The 22,728-nt window shown below is 33.3% G+C and overlaps 1 protein-coding gene across 1 annotated transcript in view; it reads left to right on the forward strand.

Moving 5' to 3' along the window:
* Positions 1-22,728, forward strand: part of LOC145265406 (uncharacterized) — a 44,857-nt gene that overhangs the window by 2,798 nt on the left and 19,331 nt on the right. The window contains exons 2-5 of the mRNA XM_080121233.1: positions 4,932-5,068; positions 10,951-11,189; positions 16,368-16,500; positions 20,479-21,279. Coding sequence (XP_079977359.1) covers positions 4,987-5,068; positions 10,951-11,189; positions 16,368-16,500; positions 20,479-21,279 — 1,255 coding nt within the window. The 5' untranslated portion in view covers positions 4,932-4,986. The remainder of the gene's footprint in view (positions 1-4,931; positions 5,069-10,950; positions 11,190-16,367; positions 16,501-20,478; positions 21,280-22,728) is intronic.

Raw genomic sequence — 22,728 nt, forward strand, 5'->3', positions numbered from 1 at the left:
TAATCATGAACATCAAAACAGGTCTTCCTGTCATGATTGCAATAAAAAAAGGCTTTGTTCGATTAATTTCAAACAAATATAAAGACGTCTTCTACTTTCTTCATCTTCAAAACTTTTACTTATCATCATTATCATCACTCTTGAAGGAGGAACCCCTTCCTGATTTAGGAAAAGAGGTTTGAAAATCTGCCAGGGAAGCGTTTGGTTCTTCTTCATTATTAGAAATCCAAAAATCGAAATATTGAATTTCAAGTAAAACCAATGGTATCTACTAGTGATGGGATGATTCCAATATTTTTCCAGATTCCGATACAATTACCGATTCTGTACTAAATTTCCGATTCTAATACAATTATCGATTCTGTACTAAATTTCCGATTCCAATACAATTACCGATTCCGATTCTTTATACATCTCTAAATATTTAACTATAGAGTTGTATTTTTCCTAGATTACCATAAAAACACACATGTTAAATGTGCAGATATTTTCCTAAACAAAAAAACATACGTTTGCGGGAATCATCTACCAATCTTAGTTTTACTGGCGGATAAAAATTAATAAGTATTTATTATTTCATGATTATTACCAGCAAAGGAAGATTTTGCTTTATACACATTCAAATAAAAAGACAATTAAAAAATCGTTTTGGCAACAGAAAACATGCACAAATTTTTCCGATTCTGATACCCCCAATGTTACGATTTTTCCGAATTCCGATTAATCGTCCCAACACTAGTATCTACTTAATTGTTGTGTCACAGTAATGAATATATCCAAAAATTATAAGGTAGAAAATTAATTATCAATGAAAATAGTTTTCAAAGACAATTGGCGAACATTGAGTTTTGCTGAAAAAAGAACCCAGAGAGGTTGACCCGTAACAAGGGAGGTAATAATTTTCTGAAATCTTAGCCCAATTTAGCAAAACTCAATTTTTGCTTATTGTCATCAAAAACTATTTTCGTGAATAATTAATTTTCTACCTTATCGTTTTTTTTTTTTGGTAATTTTTGGATATGTTTATTACTGTGACACGACAAGTAGATACCAGTTGAACATTTAAATTTTTTAATTTCACTCTAATAACGAAGAATTTTTAGCTCCGAGTTCAATGGGACAGTTAAAGATAAATTTCACTGAATTAAATAAAGATAATCGATTTGTTGCTTCAGTTAAAAAATAAATAAAGCCGACTTACGGGTCACTGAAATGTTTTCTCTCTTTTCATTCTCTTCTTCACATCAAGTTCAGAAACTGAATTCCCAATCTCGAATGTGAATTATGTTCTTTGTTTTATTGATTTCAATCCTACATATTCAACCCAACTTGATTTGCATAACTATGTCACTGTACTTGATTTTTTTTTTTTTCCTTTATTAAGCCATGGTCATAAATCTGCTAGCAAAAGACAGAGGCTACTAAACAAGTTAGGAATGCATAAAACTTAGGAATAATAGTTAGCTAATACAGAACTCCAAAAAAGTGACAGTGATATATGTTCATTCACACAATTCAGTGAAGCAGAGCACAATGTGAAAGGAAATCGCTGGTGCATCTCTGAGCAAACACCAGTGTGATTATGCAGAGAGTTTAATGTGAATGTATATCGTTGCAGGATTGGTCTGATCAGGTGCAGCACAGGGTGGTATTTAAGCATTGTAGTGGGGCAAGATCCATGAAATAATCTGCAGACAACAGAAGCAACTGTTACATTCCAGCAAATAGACAGCAGATCTAATCCAAACAGATCATATACTCCAGAGGAAACAGCGTCGCGGTAGGGAATTTGTATTATATATCTAATGGCAACGACCCTATAGACACTCAAGAGAATCAAAGCACACTTTGCCAGCTCCAGTGAACACTGGGACTCGTATTCCAATTGGGGACAAATCATTGTCTTGTAAAGCCGTCAGTAAATGCTATTCATGAGGAATTTTGTAGCTTAGGATATGCAACACGTAAAGCGCCTTATCTATACTATAAATCTCACCTTTCTGTTTAAATGTATGTATGTATCTTTGTATGTATGCATAAAACTTTTGACTGAGGCGACGGATTTTCACAAGATATTGTTTTGAATCTCGACACTTCAGACTACAAATATTGAAAAATGAGCTAAAAACATTAATTCCTTCACCCTCAGATGAGCAATTTTCTACAAGGAGGGGTCGCTTTTGTCACCAATATTTTCAAAAGTCATTCCCCTCTTTTCGATTGTCTAGCTTTAATTTAAACCTATGTCACTTCTGGCTTGGCAATGGATGCAACAGCAAAGATGTCACATTTTTTTTTTCACATTCTTTTCCTCCTTCACGGTACAGGCTCGAGCCTGCCTGCCTACTACCACTTTTTTTTTTCTTTTTGCTCAACACACACCTCCAAACACCCGGGCAATGCCGGGCACCCAAGCTAGTTGGATATATAAGACAAGTGGTCATGAAACCTGAGATTTCTAGATATTATTACGATTTTCTGGATCTTAAAATACAGATACCACAAGTTATCTCTACGAATGTTGGTATCCATCATCAATGGAGCAGTGTTTGAATCCTTACCACAATGGGATTATTCTACCATTCCAGTAGACAATTTCTTTAATTTTTTAATTGCACACCAGGCAAAGAAGGATCCTTTTATGGCATGGATAAGGCAAGTTGAGGCAACTTCTTCTGCTCAATCCGGGTTCAGTATCATCATGTTTGCCACAGGTTTCCTTTCACCTTATTTATATCTGTCTTTCAGAGATTTGGCCAGGTATTTACCCATAGCTCATTTGATCTTTAACATACAGCACTTGATATCCATAAATGGTCACCCATCTATTGCTCCTAGGCTCACCATCACTTACTTTTGGGTGATCTAATGGGAACTAGTGTGTCAACAACTCTTACTACCATTACCAATTTCTGAAATCACTTTCGTATTCGCTGAAGACTCAACAAAGAAGGTATCTCACTCCCAACTCTATCTTCTGCCTGTAAAAGAGTCAAATGCACCCTAAAATGGAGTACTGTTGCCAAATCTGTGGAGGCAATGCTCAGAATACCCATTTCCCATCTTGACATGATACAAAACTAACATTGAAATCTGATGAGAGATGCCATCTTCTCCTCCTGCTATCATTTTCTCACAGAAGAGATGTAACGAGTTTGTCTGCTCTATTGTTATTTTCATGGTAGGTGCATGACTGAGCTTCAATCTATGCCCCCCCCCTAAAACATTCACAGCAAACACTTGCCTAGCTACAACCACTGCCAACAATTTCTCTTACTCTCTGTCTGTACCAAAGCTTCTTTCCTAGAGCTGCCCACATGTGGAACACAGTACCACAGGGCTGCTTCCCAGCTGATTATAACATGGTTGTTTTCAAGTCTAACATAAATTCTTGTTTAGCCATCTTCGTAAAAGTTGATTTCTACCCAATTTCCACCATTACCATTTATCACAATGTTCACTCATTAATGGCTTCTAGGCCTTGATAAATGGTGACACCCTTGTAAAAAAAAATAATAATCTTTGTTAATGAGGGCTTATATTCTTCAGAAAGTATACTTCTTAGGCGTAACACTTGATATGAACAATAACATTTAAACATTTAAAGAAAACAACATACTTTTATATGCCAACACTTCAACAAACTAGTCTCATCAGTTATCAAACAAATACCAAAATCCATCATCCTCAGACACTCCTCTAATACAATAACGTTCAACAGAAAAAAATATACTAAACAAAGCAGTAAAAGATAGTGGATACAAACAACCGCAACTAAAACTCAATACAAAAAAAAGGAACAAAATTTTGTTCAACCCACTCTAACTACAACACTAACTAAAACATTGGTAAATCCTTCTTCATAATAGTACAAATAAACTTTAAAATTTAACAAAATAATCTAAAAAATCACGTACTCCTGCAACCAAAAATATTGTAAACCTAATAAAATAACTACAAAAATCCAAGTAAGCTTGAAACAGAAACCATTCTGCAATATTAAAAAAAATTATAAAAATGCATATTCTTCTCTTTACAATTCATCCCAACTGAAAGTAAAAGTTTAAAAAATTCAGTGTTATTGAGAAAAAAAGTGTCCTTTTTGTTGTTGCTTATTTTGGGTTGCTTGTTCCCATTGCTCTAAAAAAAAAATTACCAAGTCCCAGACTAAATAATGGAATTATTTATTCTTTTTCCATGATTATAGACACAAAGAAAAAAAGAACATCTCTACAACTACTACTGCCACTTGTATCGAGAGACATCATTATCGATAAAGCCAACTACTTACAGCACGTCAATAAGATGATTATGGGTGATCTTGTGGAGATCAAAGACCTCCCTATACAAACTTCCAACTAAAATTCTGAAACATAACATTTATTTGGTGACTTTTAGAAACATTAGATAATAAAGATGTAATTACATTTGGATTTTGTAACATTCATTGTTAAACATGAGATTATATCTCACGTTTCTGAATTTTTGAGATGAGGATTGGTTATTTGTATTATTTGGATTCATCAGACTACTGTTCTCATCTTGAGTGTAATTTTCATAACGTTTCGGTCAATGTAACTTCCGACCTTCTTCAGGTGTATCTTGTCGAACTTGGGAATGTTTCTGTCTGCAAGGACCTGTGGTGCAGTGGTTAGAGTAGTTGGAAAAGTCAATTGTAAAAAGTGATATTCTCCTGAAGGTTGAAGGTTCAATCCTCAGTGTGGTCGACCGAAAAATACAATTGCGAATTACTTAGGACCTCTATCCAATAATGGTTGAAGGAACAAGAACATGCTACCCCCGTGAAGTAAATAAAGGGTTCTGCTTGAAATTCTGTCCTAATTCCCAAGTTCGACAGAAATATTCTCTAAATTTTTTATTGATTTATTCCAGGTTTATTTATGCAATTTTTTTCTTTTTCTAATTTACAGGATTGCATACAGTAACCAACATCACATTACATTTTAGTAGTTGCTGTTGACGAACATGAGTCACTCAAAACATCTTGAGTGGATGCTCACACTCTGCTGCTTGTTAATTCTGCCTTCCATTTTCTCAAATCGAATATGTAAGTAATCAATATCTTATTTCATATTTTGTTTCATAAAATCACAAAAAAGACAGTTTGAAGGGAAAAGCTTTTTTGTTGTTAAATAATAAATTGTTAACTATTCTGTAATTTCAAAAATACATTTTTATTTATTCACCACTTTTAGCTAACAATTTTTTTGATTTAATTTGTCACACTTGTCCAAGCTCATGACACCAAATTTGTACCCATTTCTGAAAAATAGGCTTTTTATTCAAGCTGGCCCCATCTCATTTGCATATAAGGTAACGAGAAATCTTTTTTTTTTTTTTACACGGAGGTCACTACTTATCAAGGCCCGGAAGCCACTCAGGGATAAGGGTTATTGCAAGTACAGTATGTTAGTGTGGAGATTTGATGAAGTGTTTACTTAAGGGGGCGGTTCATTAGGAATCTGTTAACGTTGGACTTGAAGACATCCAAGTTGTAGTCAGGTGGGAAGCAGGCAGACGGAACAGAGTTCCATAGGCTTTACTTCATGAGACCCACCAGTATATAATTAGACAGAGTAATCATTTTTTTTTCTTTTTGTCCTATGAACAGACCCTACATGCTGCACGAAATCAAAGGTTTGTAGCAATTATTACTTTTTGCTTACAAACAGCAACCAGACATTTTATCACATTTCTTTTTTACTTGATGATTTTTGGTGTTTGGAAGTTTACGTAACGATGTTAAGGTTTTGTTTATAACCCATTTCACATTTGTGTGTATCCTTCAAATAAAGGCTTTTTCTATAGTTGTATATAACCATCAACAAGTGTCTTGTTCATCCATCTATTGAACAAAATATAATTACTAATGTACGAAATTCCAAATTCCGATACAATTACCGATTCCGATTCTTTATAAATCTCTAAATGTTTTACTAAAAAGTTGTTTTCTTCCGATTACTGTCAAAACACATCTTTATATGCCTATATTTTCTCAAACGTAAAAACATTTTTGTGAGGGGGAGATCTGGAGATTTTAGTCTTACTAGAAGTTTAAATACATAAATCTTTTGGCCAAGATCAAAGTGTAGTATCTGTTCTTCAGATGCTGCACTTCCATTTCTTGTTCTGTTACGGTGGAGGATCAGTCCTTCACGACTGAGACACTTTGTTATTTTTGTACCTTTTCTCCATGTTAAAAAACGACCCTGGTGTCTAACTCTGTCGCGTGGGGAGGCATAGTAAATAGGTACATAAATATTATTTTATTATTACTACAAGCAATGGAAGACGTTTTATAAAAACAAAATAAAATAGATAATTAAAGGAATCGGTTTTGGCATCGGAAAATACGCTCAAATTTTCCCGATTCCGATTTTGATTAATTGTCCCAGCATTAATAATTACTGTGACACGACATGATAGCATCTGTGTTATGGTATCTCTGTACATATTAAAGACATCGTATCCATCAATTCCTAAATGGAATCAAACTCACTAAATCTTTTGGGTGGCTTCATTGTACAACCATATCCAGTTAGGTGGTGGTGTTACTCTCTTGATTTGGATTGTGTTTGGATGTGAGCATTTCAGGACGTACCTCTACAGATGTTCAAGTTGAAAACTATCACGACTCACTGGAGATGATCAATCTAAAAAATCTAACTACAGCTTCACCTTGTCTTTAACGGATGCTACTGCACATACAGGGTTATGCATTGTTTATCACCCTGACAAGGAAATATCTTTAGCTGAGAGTTACTTAGAAAAATTAGAAATGAAAAATATTGCGTGAATAGTAAATAATAAATTCTCAACAAATAACATGAATGCCATGACCAGAAAAAACATGCTATGCAACATATGTGTATCTGTGCGTGATGTTGCCAAGCTAATCAAAAACCTTGATTCCAGTAAAGCAACTGACCCTGATGCCATTTCAATTGCAGCACTGAAAAAGCTTCAACTGGAACTAGCTCCCATATGTACAAAGCTGTTTAAGTATTGTCTTAAGGAGAATTGCTTCCCAACACCCTTAAAAACCTCATGAGTATGCCCCGTATTTAAAAATTCAGATGATCGGTTATGTCCCTCTCAGTGCAGAGCAATAAGTCTCCTGTTCATTACGAGTAAGTTGTTGGAATCTGTGTCAAATAGAGAAGTAGTCAACCATCTCAGCAAAAATAACCTCCTTAGTGACATGCAATATGGTTTCTGTTCTACTAAATCTACAGCAGATGTGCTAACAGTTATATCTCATAGGATTAGTGAATCTTTTGATGGAGGCTTCCTTTCTAGAGCAATTGCCCTTCACATATCAAAGGCCTTTGATAGGGTATGGCATAAAGGTCTACTTCACAAAATCTCTAGCTATGGTATACCTGGAAATGTCTTTTCAATTATTAAATCATTTCTCTCTGATAGGTTCATAAGGGTGATGGTTGATGGGCAGAATCAGAAGCTCACAGTATTAATGCTGGAGTCCCGCAGGGGTGCATCCTGGGCCCAACTCTCTTACTGATCTACATCAATGATCTTCCAAATAACATCCTACAATCATTCGTAGACATTTATGCTGATGACACTATCATCTATGGCAACACTTCAAAGACTGTAAACGACCAAGTTCTCTCTGATTCTCTCTTTTCTGATCTTGAGCGCATGGTGTAATAGGGAAAGAGGTGGCTGGTTAATTTTAATGCATCTAAAACCAAGCTTCTATCTTTCTATCATCAATGTCCTGATCCCTATCTGGCATCAATTGAAATGAATGGCTCTTGTCTTTGGCAGGCTCCGTGTTTTGACAAGCTTCTGTGTCTGACCTTTACTGCTGAATGAAACACGTACATCAAATCTGTTGCCCAGGCCGCTGGAAAAATGGTGGGATCATTCTACCGCTAGATATCTCACTCCTGATGCAATTCTCTGCCTGTATAAGAACCAAGTATATCCAAGATTGGAGTACTGTTGCCACATTTGGGCAAGAGTTGCTAGAAGCAGCTTATCCTGTCTTGATAGAGTTCAAAATAAATTTCCTAGCTTAGTGGGGGATGCCCTTTTTCCTTCCCTGCAACCTCTTTTCCACAGAAGAGACGTTGTGAGCCTGTCTCTGCTTTATCATTATTTTCATGGCAATTGCTCGTCTGAGCTCCAATCTATGGTCCCCCCTTGCCTGACTTTCACGAAAAGTACTTGGTCTAATTGAAACCACTATCAATAATTTCCCTCACTCGTTATCTATGTCTAAACTTAAACGTAGATTCCATTAACAAAGCTTCTTTGCATGCCTGTCGAACTCTCTTCTGTTTTGCCTGCTTTCCAACTGAATACAATATGGTCATCTTCAAGTCCAATGTAAACAAGTCCTTGATGAGCCGTCCCCTTAAGTAATCTAATTTACACAATTTCTATGACTAACGATTTCTATGATATTGTCCTATTGACTGCCATACACTCATTAACCCTAATCTTTGAGTGGCCTTTGGACCTTGATAAGTGGTGACTCCTTTCTAAAAAAAAAAAAAAAAAAAAAATCAAGACTGAAACCTGAAGATTTTCAGTCTGAAGTTCTATTTGGACTTTTTTTTATATATAGAGCTTAAAACATTACCTTAGCAAAATAATTATAGCTTTAGTGTAACATCATCGATTTATAATTTGCATCATGTTTCCAAACATGAATTCAAGCAATGGTTAATAAATGCACAGGTAAACATTAATAGTGTTGGAAATTATTTTAATGGTCCAAAACATTTATTTTGTTTTAACTATGTGCTGGTATTAATTCTGATTGTATGAATAGAAAAAAAATAAGCATTTTAAATATCTGATACAAGTGACTATTTATTGCAGGTTAAATTTTTCTTAATGATTCAGACTAACATGGTTTTCAGTCTGAGGCTCTCCCAACTGCACTATTTAATACTAAACACACACACACACACACACACACACACATATATATATATATATATATATATTATACTAATGCGTCACTACTTACTAAGGCCAAAAGTTATTTGAAATTAAGTGTTAATAAGATTGTCAACTGGATAGTGAAATAAACATAATGAAAGGATTGAAAAAGGTTGACAGAATCGATAACAGTTAACTAAGGAATGTTTGACAAGTATTTGTTGACATTGAGCTTAAAACGATCATGCTTTAGTTTGCAGGGAAACAGTTCTGTAATAATGTGTTCCACAGATGTAATATCTTTGGAAAAAAAACTGTTCATGGAAATTCTGTTTGACTTTGTGTATCGAAAAAATGTTCTTTGTAGCAAGTTAGCTAGACAAGTTCTTGCTGTGAATGTTTTATAGAGTCAATAATGAGAGGAGAAAGACTAGCGACCTATTTTCTGTAAAAGGGTTTGTATAGAAGGATAGAGATCATCTGCCACTGGGTTGCTCAGTTTTGTACTCTGTCAAGATGATACAAAACACGTCTTCAGATGCGGTAGTAATACTCCATCTTAGCACTATCTGATTGTATTGCAGAAGATTGCTTCAGGAATTGAGTACTTTCTGGTGCAGTAGAATGATCTAATGATTTTTTTCAGTTATTTTAGGAACATATGTGGAAGTCTCCAATTTCAGACCTGGAATGAAAATCAGTCCTAGAAGGTTATCAAAGCAAGGGGATTCTTCAAAGAGTGAGCCATTCAGTTCAACTGGGGCAAAATTGATCCAAGTATTGGTGGTGAAAGAAGAGAGATGCTAAAAGTAACAGGTGACTTATTTCTCATTGCAACATATGCAATCAGCAAGATCTTCATCAACAATGCTCTTTGAAGTGATGCCATAGACAGTTGTTGTCTACAAAGATTTCAATGTATGATGTGAGAATATTATTTGGAAGATCATTGAAGATCAGAAAGAATGAATCTTTGAGAAAGACCAGCATAGATTCTGTCTATTAGTACCAATTTTGGTGATTTGGGCATTTGTAGGTTGAATAGGCAACATGACTGATCGATGATGCAAAAAAAAAAGAAAACCAACTTTTTTTTTTTTTTTTTTTTGCGTCTTCTTTTTTCAGACAATTTTTTACCAAAGCTTTTGCATTTAATGAGAATTTGAATTTGAATAAAAGAAAGAAAACCCCAAACAAAAAGGAAGTTGTAACTGCATGTTTTTATTTAATAGGGTCATCATGAGATTAGTTCATATGTTGATTTAAATAAATATTTTGGAGAAATTAAAAAAGTCAGTATTATTTCTTTCTTTACTTTTTAAAAATTTATCTTTTATTATTTGTTTGCATCAAAACCTATTAAAATGCATTTTGTTTCATATATCTGCATTTCACAATTTTAAATTTCTTCGTGACGTCAGCATCAGTCAGCCATGTTGCCTATACAACCTATAAAGACATATATTGCCCCAATTTTTATAAACATCAAAGAGAAAGGATTTAATGGTTGATAGAACATTTCCAGATATTCCTTAGCTAGCATACCTGTGAAGCAAACCTTTGTGCCAAACTCTATTAAAGGTCTATTAAAAGTCTCACCCTAGAGGTGAAGTCCCCATCAATAGATTTACTGATTTACTGATCATGTAATATTACAGTCAGCACATCAGATGTTGATCTTTCAGGACAAAATCCATATTTGTCACTGAGTAGATTATTTTAATGAGGTTATTGACAGCATCTTGAATCATCACCGTTTACTCATGATGCACAGGAAACTTATTGGTTTGTAATGAGATGCAGAGGACTTATCCCTAGTATTTTTAAATATTCAGCAAACTGACAGTTTTCGAAGAAGATAGAAAATATTTCACTTTTAAATAGTGATTGAAGATCTTTGTAGGGATAGGAGCTAGTTCCAGCTGCAGGTTCTTAAACCAAATAACTGGAATATTGTCACAACTCGTTGCTTGTATAAAACAAAGCATAATGCATCTTTTTTTTCATTTTTAGTGAACATGGATGAATATGCAACTTGTGGCCAAAGAGTCGAAGTATTTGAAACTCCTGTTATTATTAACGCCAGATCAAGTGTTGCACCTGGCAATCCTCCCCAACATTGCCAATTGGTGTTGGAGACGACATCACGAGATCAAACCTACCGACTGCAGATCATCATAAAAAGTGTAGCAATAAAAGATTCGTCATTCGTGCTCCAGATTTATGATGGTGAAGGCGCTTATGATCTTTTGGTAAGTTGTCCGATGCTGAGTGACATTTTTAGTGTCAGTTTTGGGATGGTTTAAAATTTTTCCTTATACAACTATTGATTTTGTTCCAAGTTCATGATTCTCTTCTAAATTATCAATTCAGTTCTAAATTCATGATTCAGTTTTAAATTCTAAATATGGTACTTATCCAATTTACAACTCAATTTCTGGTAACTCCATGTCTGCGTCTTCTGGCATGTTATGTAAATAGCTGAAATATGCCAAAGCAATTATCCAATCAGCTGTCAGACGACAAGTTTCAATGAAAGCATTAAATTCATTAAATTAAAAATAATTTTTTCAACCAAAAATGACTTTCAACATGCTATGTCAATGTGAAATATCCCCCATTCCCCATATTAAGAATAGCTTTCTATTTTCAAAGCCATTCTTAACATGGGGAATGAAGCCAGAAACACCACATTTTAAATTATTAAATCATTCATCTGGCAGTTTTCATTGGGACATCTGTCAGAAGTTGCCAATGTAAAGTTAGAAATTTGGTCATAAACTGGATATGCACAACATATAGTACCAAACGAATGTAACTGAAACTTTTATTTTTGTTGGCTGAAAACACTCCTTTTTGCTTCCTCTTGTCTCTTAAATTTTTTGTCCTTGAAATAAATTTCATTTTGAGAAAGTAGGAATAATTATTAAAGAAAAATACTGAAATTCGAATAGGGAGGAACAGCTTTTGGTGAAAAGGAAAAACAATTTTGGTTCAACCACTAAACCATGTACAGAAAAGAAAACTTTATTGGTATAATCACATTGAAAGAATTAATAAAAGTTTTTGGATTAGTAGATATAGAAAATGTAAGGTTTCAGGGTCAGTTGACCAGGAAAACATGGGAGGAGGTAATAAGGATGGATTTGAGAGAAAGAGGATTAAATAAAAACCTGGCCAGAGATAGGTTCATTTGGAAGTCGATTTTTTAAAAATCCATGCAACACATGATAGTATTAAAATGGACCTTAAATCAAATGTAATGATGATAAAGGGGAGATAATCCAGATTTTGAAATTTATACTGTTTTATCAACTTGTTGATGATCTGTTATTCACAAGACGTTGAAAAAAAAAGAATAAACAAAACAAATAGTATCAGTGGTTGTGCAACTAGAATACCTTTTGATTATTTATTGCTAGCTGTTCCTGTCGGCCAGGATGCAGTGAATTCATGTTAGTTTTTAATTTTTTTTTTTTTTTTTCAACTTGAGATAAACAACTCTAATTTATAAATATTTTGACTTTAATCTTAGCAAGGCGGGACATAAAAGTGGTGAAAAACTGTTCTGTTTAAAGAAGTAATTTTACCTGAGATTTTTTTCTACTTATGTATATGTAGATAACATGTAAGGAATCTTAGACAATGATGCATGGCAGAGCCTATCCTTCTCCAGGCTTGGCCACAGCCGAATTCCACCAACTCAGATGCTCGCCCTGGCCACAGGCACTTAGCCATTGAAGTTCTTCTGAACTACTTCCGCCCTGGCTGGTGATCTGCTTCTAGGAGATCCTTTGCTCAGAGGTGCAGTGTCAACACCACCCTCTCATGTGGGTTAGCTCACCAGCTGAAGCAGTGTACCATGATGTGATGCTTGGAGTTAACATGTGAGAGATTCAGGAGTTGGATGAGGACCAGTGATGCTCATCCTCCTAACTAGGTAGGAGCAGCTGCTAAGCAACAAAGATACTACCGCTATCCAGAACCCCTTACACCCCTTACATCTCTTACAAAGAGCACATAACCAATGAGGAAGTCAAAAACAGAATAAGGCAAGCGATTGGTTCTTATGAAAATCCTGCACAAACAGGAGGCGCAAACTAAAATGGTTTGGCTATGTAACAAGAGGAGACAGGCTTGCCAAGACAGTACTCCAGGGAACAGTCAGAGGAGGAAGAAAGAGAGGAAGACAGAAGAAGAGATGAGAAGACAACATCACAGAATAGATAGGATTGAAGCTGAGCAAAGCGGTCAAATGTGCAGAGGACAGGGAAGGAAAGAGAAGACTGGTTGACAAGGTCACCTGTAGTGCCCCAATGGCAACTGCTACTTGGCAGGTGAAGATATGTGAACAGTATTTTTTCTCTAAAGCATTTTTCATTAAATATTACAGATGATTTTTGTCTGCATATTTTTCCTTGATCCTTTCTAGCTGTCTGAGTAATGTTAATTTTATGCTGGGACTGTATTCATCTGTCAGTTCCAGCCTAAACATTGAAAATTAATTTAGAAAGGATCAAAGGAAAATTATGTAAACACAAGTCATCTAATGATATACTTTTCTTTAATATTTTATTGTTTCATTACCTTTTTCTTTATGATATTTTATATAAACTAGATTTCAATTTTTAAACGGTTTCATTTTGATTTTTTTCCAGTTGAATTGCTCTTTTCATTTTTTATGCTTGCCAGAAACAATTACAAATGGCAAGAAATTTCTTCATAAATTGAGTACCTACAAAATTATTTCTGATACTTTTTAGATAATTAATTTTTGATATTTTTTTGCATAATTCATTTTTTTTTTATTGTTTTTGATCTCACTTTAATTCATTCAGTTGCAGATTCTTCCATTTAAACTTTATTGAGTACACTTTCATTGTTTGGTCCTATAACACTTTCATTGTTGACACTATAACACTCTCTGTAATTCCATTGAAGATGCAATTTAGTTCAAAAAAAAGTTTTTTTTATATATATTTTTGAATTTATGTTAACCAGTAATACATTTTTTTCTGATTTTTATCCTTGGATGAAAAGAGCTTATCTTTGAAAATCCATGAGTTAAGGATCAAGAATTTTTATTTTATATTTTAATTCGTTGTTAAAATATTTGATGAATTGCAATTTATTTTTATCAATTGTCTTGTTTTTTAATTCCTCCATCTGGTTTAATGCGCTTTCCATTATCTCAATAGATTCTAATATAAAGATTTTTTTATCTTTGTAATTTTATTTGTAATTTGAAATATATATATATATATATATATATATATATATATATATATATATATACACACTAGCAATATTCACTTGGCATTATTTATGTGAAGATACATTGCAGATTGGAAAGATTCTTAGAAAATTAACTTGCGCTATAATCACACTTACAAGTTTTGCTTTAAAAGAAAATCGAAATAGAGTTTTAACAGCACTCCTTTTTCACTGGTGCCATAGTTTGCATCACCCGCTAACTTCACTGCATTCTCTCAGCTGCCAAATATTCAACTAACAATTAGCAGTTCTTCATAATATGATGATTTGATTTAGTCTGGATGCTGCGTTTCTTAGAGTTGTAAAACGGTAAATGGTTTTAACAAATACTAAATAATTGGATTTTATTTGTTTTAAAACTTAAAAATACCAATAAAATAATTAAATATTTAAACCTTTTTTTAATACATTCTTCACTGAAATATTCTTTGTTTAATGTTATTTTTGCTTTATGAAATGAAAAAAAAAAATCTGTTTTTAAAAATTAATTTCAAAAGAGAATCCAAATGCTGTTTTTGGATTCTATGAAAAGTTTAACTATTTTTGAAACTTATTTGAATGTTCTGTCAACATATCAATTTCTGTGATACACAAACATTTACTATATATATATATATATATATATATATATATATATATATATATATATATATATATATATATATATATATATATATAGAGAGAGAGAGAGAGAGAGAGAGAATTACAAATGTAAAAATAAATGTCTTAAAATAGGAACTTATGTTGCGGACCAGGATATAAATATCCTAACTCGCTACAAAAGAAAATAATGAAACGAATGGAATGAAGGAAACAAAAACTCAATTGCTGGATAAAATAAACATGTCGTTTATTTTCTGTCGAAAATAAAGGGTTTAGGTGAAACACTTGTTTATTCAGTCGTTGACGACTACGCGCATGGAAAAGAAAGGAATTAAGTAGAGGACGAGAAATGGCAGTCAGCATGTAGAAAGGGAAATAGAAAGGGAGTGTTGGCTTCAGGAAAACCGTGCGTTCATGATAGCAATCGTCCACGTGGAAAAGTCTTCAAGCCAAGAGCTATGGACGCCAAACTTGCCTGGTTGACGAACGCAGGCAAAAAAGGAAGAAAGAGGCAAGTTGAATGGTGTTGTTGACTTTTATATCGGGGTGAGTGTCCTGATTGCGCATGTCTGGAATTCCTTTCAGGGGAAGTGACATTTCCCATGTGTGCGTACATGTATATATGTTAGTGTGTGTGTGTGTGTATACACGTGAATGTGAGTGTATGTATGAGGATGTGTATATGCATACATGTGGGTGTGTATATGTGAGGAAAAACATGTTCGAACACTTATCAAGATAATAAAAAGCTCAATATACTAAATAAAGCATTAAAGAAATAGGAAAAGTTAATGAAAAATAAAATCAAATAAATTACAATATCTTCGAAAATTCACGGATTAAGGATTTTTAATTTTAATTTCTTGTTTAAATTTTTAATGAACCAATTTATTCAGTTTTATTTTACATCATCAAATTTTCTTATACATTAGTAAGTTATGAAAATATAGTTAAGCTATGACAATCTCCCACAGGGATAAAATACAAAAGCCACTGTATAGCTTAATTGCCATAAATTTATTTTCTTAAGTAGCTCTACTTGTGTCTTGAGCACTGTTGAAGTAAACATTAAAAATTGACACATAAAATATATTTCCTAATAGTTTATGTGGATATGTTGAATAATATATATAAAAGTCAAAGGTTACTTCAGTCTGATGGTACAATTATATCTAGCTACACTGATGATTCTTAGTTAAGATGAAGCATATATGTATGCAGATATATTAAAATATTTATTATAAATAATTATATATATGTAGAGACAGAAGATATATATAGAGTGCAGACATTATTTATTTGCAAGAAGAAAATAACCATGCATGATGTCCATTCAAAATTTCAACCAGATTGAACCAGTAGTTTCTAAGAAATAATGGAACGGACAGACTAAGAGAAATATAATATCGATTAATGTGGAATGCTTCATCATACAATGCAAATAACCAAATTCGAAAACTGACCGATCAACATGAACGGACAGAGCATCTTTTACACATACATCGATGCATCTAAAACAAAATCTATTTCGCATTTTTCTCTTTTTTTTATAGCGTCAAATTGGTGCCAGTTCCAAAAGCACAGACATCATCTACACCAAGTCGAGTTTCGCCACAATTATATTAACTCGACCGATTGACGTAACATACTCTGAAAATGATTTCACCCTTGAAGTGAAAGGATACAGTAAGTATCTTCCTTTTCATCAGACATAAAAATCTTTGGCAACATTTTGTGCAGCATCTTGAATTATTGTGATGAATTAATAAGTCTACAATGATATGTGGCTTAATGGATAAAAGTGCTAAGTAATAGTCAGTTCTAAGTTATAGTCTGCTGGCTCAATCTACAGTTCAGACAATACTAAGGACATAATTATGAATTACTTTTATCCAGTCATAGTGGACAGAACGAGAGTAAACTATTAGAAATTCTGTATAGATTTTTGAAGGTTAGAAATGTTTAACATCCAAGATCAAAATGCTGGATTGAATAATTCAAATAAATAATTACGTTTAGTAATTTGAATAATATTTTTGATTTTTTGAGATGAGGATTGATTATTCATATTATTTGGATTCATCGGACTAGTTTTGATGGAGCTGAATATAGGTTAACGACCGACTAGGGCAAGGAAGTTGTGGATTCATTTACAGAGTTTTTCACTTGGCGATAGCATCGGTTCTTAGCTAAGGGATGTTTACGACTTGATGATGTAAAAATGAGTGAGGAGAACTTCGCATTGTAACTACGATCACAACGGTGTTAATGAATTTGAAATAAAGTTACATTTGAAATTGTAAAAAGGTATAACTGTTTGTTGTTTAAAGAACCGTATCCTGAATGTTTACGGTTGAACTGTTGTGTCATTTTAATTATATATACATTTTGTGGAGTTTGAAAAAAAACTGTCCCATGTGCCAGTTATTGAATTGCTTATTATAGGTGTTGAACACTCACCCACACACCCCGGGTTGATACATTTTGGATGCGGTTAGGGTTAAGGTTATGTCACAATGAAGATGTACTTTTTAGATATATTTAAAAACATGCCTGTATGTAATAGTTTTACCAAGTATGTTATCCAATATGCCACAGGTTTTGTGCCAAGACTCATGGCATAGTGAATAAAATACTTGATAAATCGAAAATTAAAAAAATTGACAAAAGTAAATGACACTCCTCACTGTTGTATTACAAACAAGAATTTCTTTGAACAATAAAACCATTAATTAAAAACAGATTTATCAGCTTGAGATTGTCACTATGACTGAAACATGTTCTGAATGTCCAACCATATGTTTAGATGGTACTTGTGCAGTTTCGTCAAGACATTAAAAAATGAAAATATCAAAAAAAGGTTATATTGTACATATCTGTTTTGGACTGAAGATCTCTGAAAAAAAAATTTAATTTAATTTGATCGGGTAGTTTTTATTTTACAGCAGAAAAACACGTTTTTATGAGAGCGCGTTGAAGTCAGCCATTACGAAATTTGTTGAACTCGCCAAAGGGAGATAACTCCAGTTAAAGCGCCAACACTCCCTCCCCATCTTTAATACTAGCTTTTCTTCCTAAATATCGAATCCTTTGCTTGGTATTATAGCAAATTGTTTTTTCACTGTAAAATAAAAACTACTTGATGAAATTAAGTGAAATTTTTTTTCAGGGAACTTCGTTCCATAACGAATACGTACAATATAACCTTTTTTTTTTTTTTTTTTCGATATTTTCATTTTTTTTGACTTAACTGTATAATCGCGTTTTGATAAATAAACTTTTATTATATGTAAAGAGTTCTGTTATTGATCACTATTATATAAATCCAGCAAAGATTGTTTGAATTTTTACTCTGTGGATACAAACCTTGCCTGGATTACTGTGTGCATATACTGTATATTTCGGCATATAAGGTGCCCGTCAGATAAGACAAGGTACAAAATTGGAGCAAATTTTCATAAATTTATCATATATCGGTTATATAAAATGACTGCTAAGTCACGAAACCATGTTTGTTTAGCCTAGGCTAGAGATTGCAACACCCGGTATCTTATGAAATATTGGTTTTTAAAGAAGATTTTTTAACTTTAAGGATTATCTTATATGCTGAAATATACAGTATATATATATATATATATATATAGTCATCCACATGCAGTACTGTTTCGCTATTTCACAGTTCATCAGTGTGGCTAAACAGGCAACTACCTCAAACCAGGATTGAAACCCGACCGTCTGTACATACATATTTATTTAGTATTTCATGCATTTTACATAAAATTAGTATTAATAATAACAGCCTATTTGCCCTTTATCCCATTATTAATTATAATATAAAATAATAGTTATTTTCCTTTACTCCAATAGTAATAATTACAACTAAAATATGCATATATTTTTCTCCACTAGTAATATTTAGTATTAATGATAAACCATCAGGTTACTTATCCCTTATTCCATTATTTATAATTATGTAGTAATAGTTCCTATTTACAATACCTCCTCACGGGACAGAGTTAGACACCAGGGTCGTTTTTTTTTAATGTGGAGAAAAGGAACAAAAATAAAAATTGTCTCAGTCGTGAAAGATTTCTCCTCCACTAACAGAGAACCAGAAATTGAAGTGCAGCATCTGAAGAACATATACTACACTTTGATCTTGGCCCGAAGGTCAAGTTATCTATTTTTCTTTTATTCCATCAGCAATAATAATAGTTAATCTATTTTTTTTTATTCTATCAGCAATAATAATAGTTAATCTATTAGTAATAACTCTGAAATAAGTGTTTTCCTTTATTCCATTAATAATAATAATAATAAGTTATACATTCTTCATCCCATCTGTAATAAACATAAATTAATAACTATTTATCCGTTATTCCACCAATAATAATAAGAAGAAGAAGACGTTACTTATCTTTTATTCATAATTAAATAATAGTTATATTTTACTCCACCAGCAATAATAATAATAAGTTTTATCATTTACTAAAATATAACTGTTATTTATTTTTAAGTTTTTATATGTTTTTATATGTTTTTATTTTTTTATTTTATTTTTTATTCCATTTATATTAGTGAGTTTTATTCCATCAGTAATAATAGTAAATATAATAATTATTCACCCTATCAACTTTTCCTAATTATTTACTAACTATAAATAAATTATCATTACCCCTTTCATTTATATAAAAGATCTTATCTTAAATCTGTTGAATGTATCTATCCACCTTCTTAAACTGGGCATATCATTGCGCTATCTACCACCACCACAGTGTTTGGTCACAACAGATTCTCTAACTGATGTATGACTACATTACCACATGCAACTTATTTTACTGCTGTCCTCGATTGACACTCTTCTGACGTACTCCTTTTCGTTATTTTTCTCTTTCAGCTTCTCTTTCTAATCCCGTAATATTTTCTCTTTTTCTTCCTCTCTTAACAAACAACCTTTTCTCTTCTTTTTAATTCATTTTAACTTTAATTTCTTTCTTTCTAGTCCTTAATCTTTAACTATAATTCCTAATTACATATAATCTCTATTTCTTTCCCACCCTCTTCCTCTTTTTTCCTTTCCTTTTTTCCCCTCCAACCCCCCCCCTCTCTCTCTCTCTCCAGCACTTCAAATCTTGATTTTTGATGCTCATTTGTAATTTTCAGGAATCTTTTATTTTGACTTGAATTATCTGAAGAGATCGGCAATATAATATTATACTGTCGATTGAAACAATTTGTCATGATTTAAGCAAAAAAGAAACTCCAGGTTGAAATAATAAAAACATATTTAATTCTACTAAAGTATTGAGCACTTTTTTCCCTGTTATTTTACCAAATATACCTTCTAATAGATATATTATTTATAATTAATGGTTCCAACATTGTGTTAAATTCTATACTGGGTCTGCTTAGTAGTTGATCGTTAGTCAGGATATGTGCTGCTTCTTTTAATCATCTTACTCTCTACTGTTCTTTTCTGTCTATAATTTTTACTTTGTGCGTGTGTGTGTGTATATATATGTGTGTGTGTGTGTGTGTGTGTGTTAGTATTATTTTCCTAAGTTGAATAACCTCCCTATCGTTTAGCATATATACATATAGAATCTTCCATTTATTCAAATAAATCATTTAGAAATGAATGAGTTAACATTTTTATATTTTTAGGGGATCCTGATGAAGGTGAACCTGTCGTTGGTGGTTCCCGGCTGAAACCTGGTGCAATTGTTGGAATAATTCTGGCAATTTTACTGTTGATTGGATTTGCAGTTGTTCTCTGTTATATGTATAACACAGGAATTCTGAATAAAAAAAGGCATGTTGGTTCTGCAAATCAGTCGGTGGTTAGCTCCAAAGAAAGTCTCAATAAGCCAGCATCCAGTGTCAGCAGCACCTCTAGCAGAAAGGGCATCCTTGGAAAGGAGGATGCAGCCTTTGCGTCAGCATTCCTAAAATCTGTGACAACAAAACTTCCCAGCAATGGTAGTCTTAGTAGATCTGGCTCTGGTAAGGGATCGTATCAACCGAGAATGCCTCCGTCAAGAGCCGAAGTAAAGACTTTCTCAGAAAAGGATGTTTATGAAGAACCAATTAGTACACGGCGCAATGGTAAGACGAGCAGCGTAACGTTTGATACACGTCAGCAAGGACCCCAATTCTTTCAGAGGAGTTACACAAGTGGGCCACAAAACGGACAACGAAGTCCGAAAAGTTCCTTGGCTAAAAGCAAGTACGGCGTGCCAGAAAGATGCAGTGGTCATAGCAATGCATCTTATGCCGAGATCAAGGACTTGCCAGATTTGCTTCACAATTCAAGGGATCAAGAGACAACATTCACAAGGGGTTCTTCTTCCCAAATGCAGAGAGAACGAAGTTTATCGACTGCGCTTTCATCAGAAAGCCAAAAATCATCCAAAAAATCATCTCAAAGTCCGAGATCCAGTTTACATTCTACATCCAAAGATACAGGTAAGAATTTGTCATCTATTATATTTTGTCAATTTCAAAATAAAACATAGTAGATATTTCAGTTATCTTTTCTTCATCACCGTCTGATTCCCACTGCATTTTCCTCTTCTTCACTGTTTGACTCCTGCTACATTTTTACTCTTTTCCTCTGCACTGTCTGCATTTTTCCAAACCAAAAATCATGGCAAATACATGCAAGCTACACTCTTCCTTCCACCTCAGCACCAGTTAAGTCACTCAGTATAGCTTTAGTTAACAAAAATTGAATGGTTGTCCAAATTTCCTCTATATTAAAAAACAAAAATACAAAAATAAAATTTATGGTGTACATACCCATGGTAGAACAAAAAAAATCATATTCCAAAAATCACGTAAATTGGTGAAGTCGTTTTATTTTTATAAAAAAAATCATTTTTAAAGCAATTTAATGGGGAATGATAGTCACAAGCTTGATCTCACAAATTTGAATTATTATGGAGTTATCTGCCCTTTCTTCCAGATATTGATGCAAAACAGACCTTTTTTGCTTACTAATACAATTTGATTTTCTTAGTTAAAAATAAAACTATTTGATCAATTTATGTAATTTTTGGAATATGACATTTTTGTTCCATCACGGGTATGGACATGATACAGATATTTTTATTTTGCTTTTAACATGGAGGACATTCTGGACAACAATCTAAATTGTATTGAACTATTTGGATGTTGAAACTATTACACAACAATATTGTTGATGAGGATAATAACCTGCGTGATGACAATGTAAATCTTCCCTTTTTTTTTTTATACAAGTGAGTCATCACTTATCAAGGCCAACGGGCCACTCGGGGATAAGAATTAATGAATGTACAATGGTAACTGGGATAAATGTAGTAGTAATTAGTGGTGAAAATTGGATATAATTTAATTATTTAAGGGGATTGATCAACAAGAACTTGTTTACATTGGACTTTAAGATGACAATATTGTAGTCAGCTGGAAAGCATGCCAGCAAAACAGAGGTGGGCAGTTCTAGGAAAGAATCTTTGTTCATGGAATCCATGTTTAGATCTAAGCACAGATAGAGAATTGGGGAATTGTCGACAGTGGTTGTAGTTAGATAAGTGTTTTCAAATGAAGTCTAGCAAAAGGGATTCATAAATTGAAGCTCAGACAAGCACTTGCTATGAAAGTAGCGATAGAGCAGAGACAGGCTCGCAACGTCTTTTCTGTGAGAAAGAGGTTGCAGAGAAGAGAAAAGGGCATTACCTACTTGGTTTTGAAAACAGCTTTGAACTCTGTCGAGCATCTCCTGCCCAGATGTGGCAACAGTACTTCATCCTAGAATGTATTCGGCTCTTATACAAGTAGTTTGCATCATCAGTCAGATATTTACCAACCATTTTTCTGGTAATCTTGGTAACAGATTGATGCATGTGTTTGTTTTCAAATCAGGAGTAAAAATCA

This window comes from Euprymna scolopes, chromosome 40 (genome assembly GCF_053919585.1).
Source record: "Euprymna scolopes isolate OS-2025 chromosome 40, ASM5391958v1, whole genome shotgun sequence".
Classification (NCBI taxonomy): Eukaryota; Metazoa; Mollusca; class Cephalopoda; order Sepiida; family Sepiolidae; genus Euprymna; species Euprymna scolopes.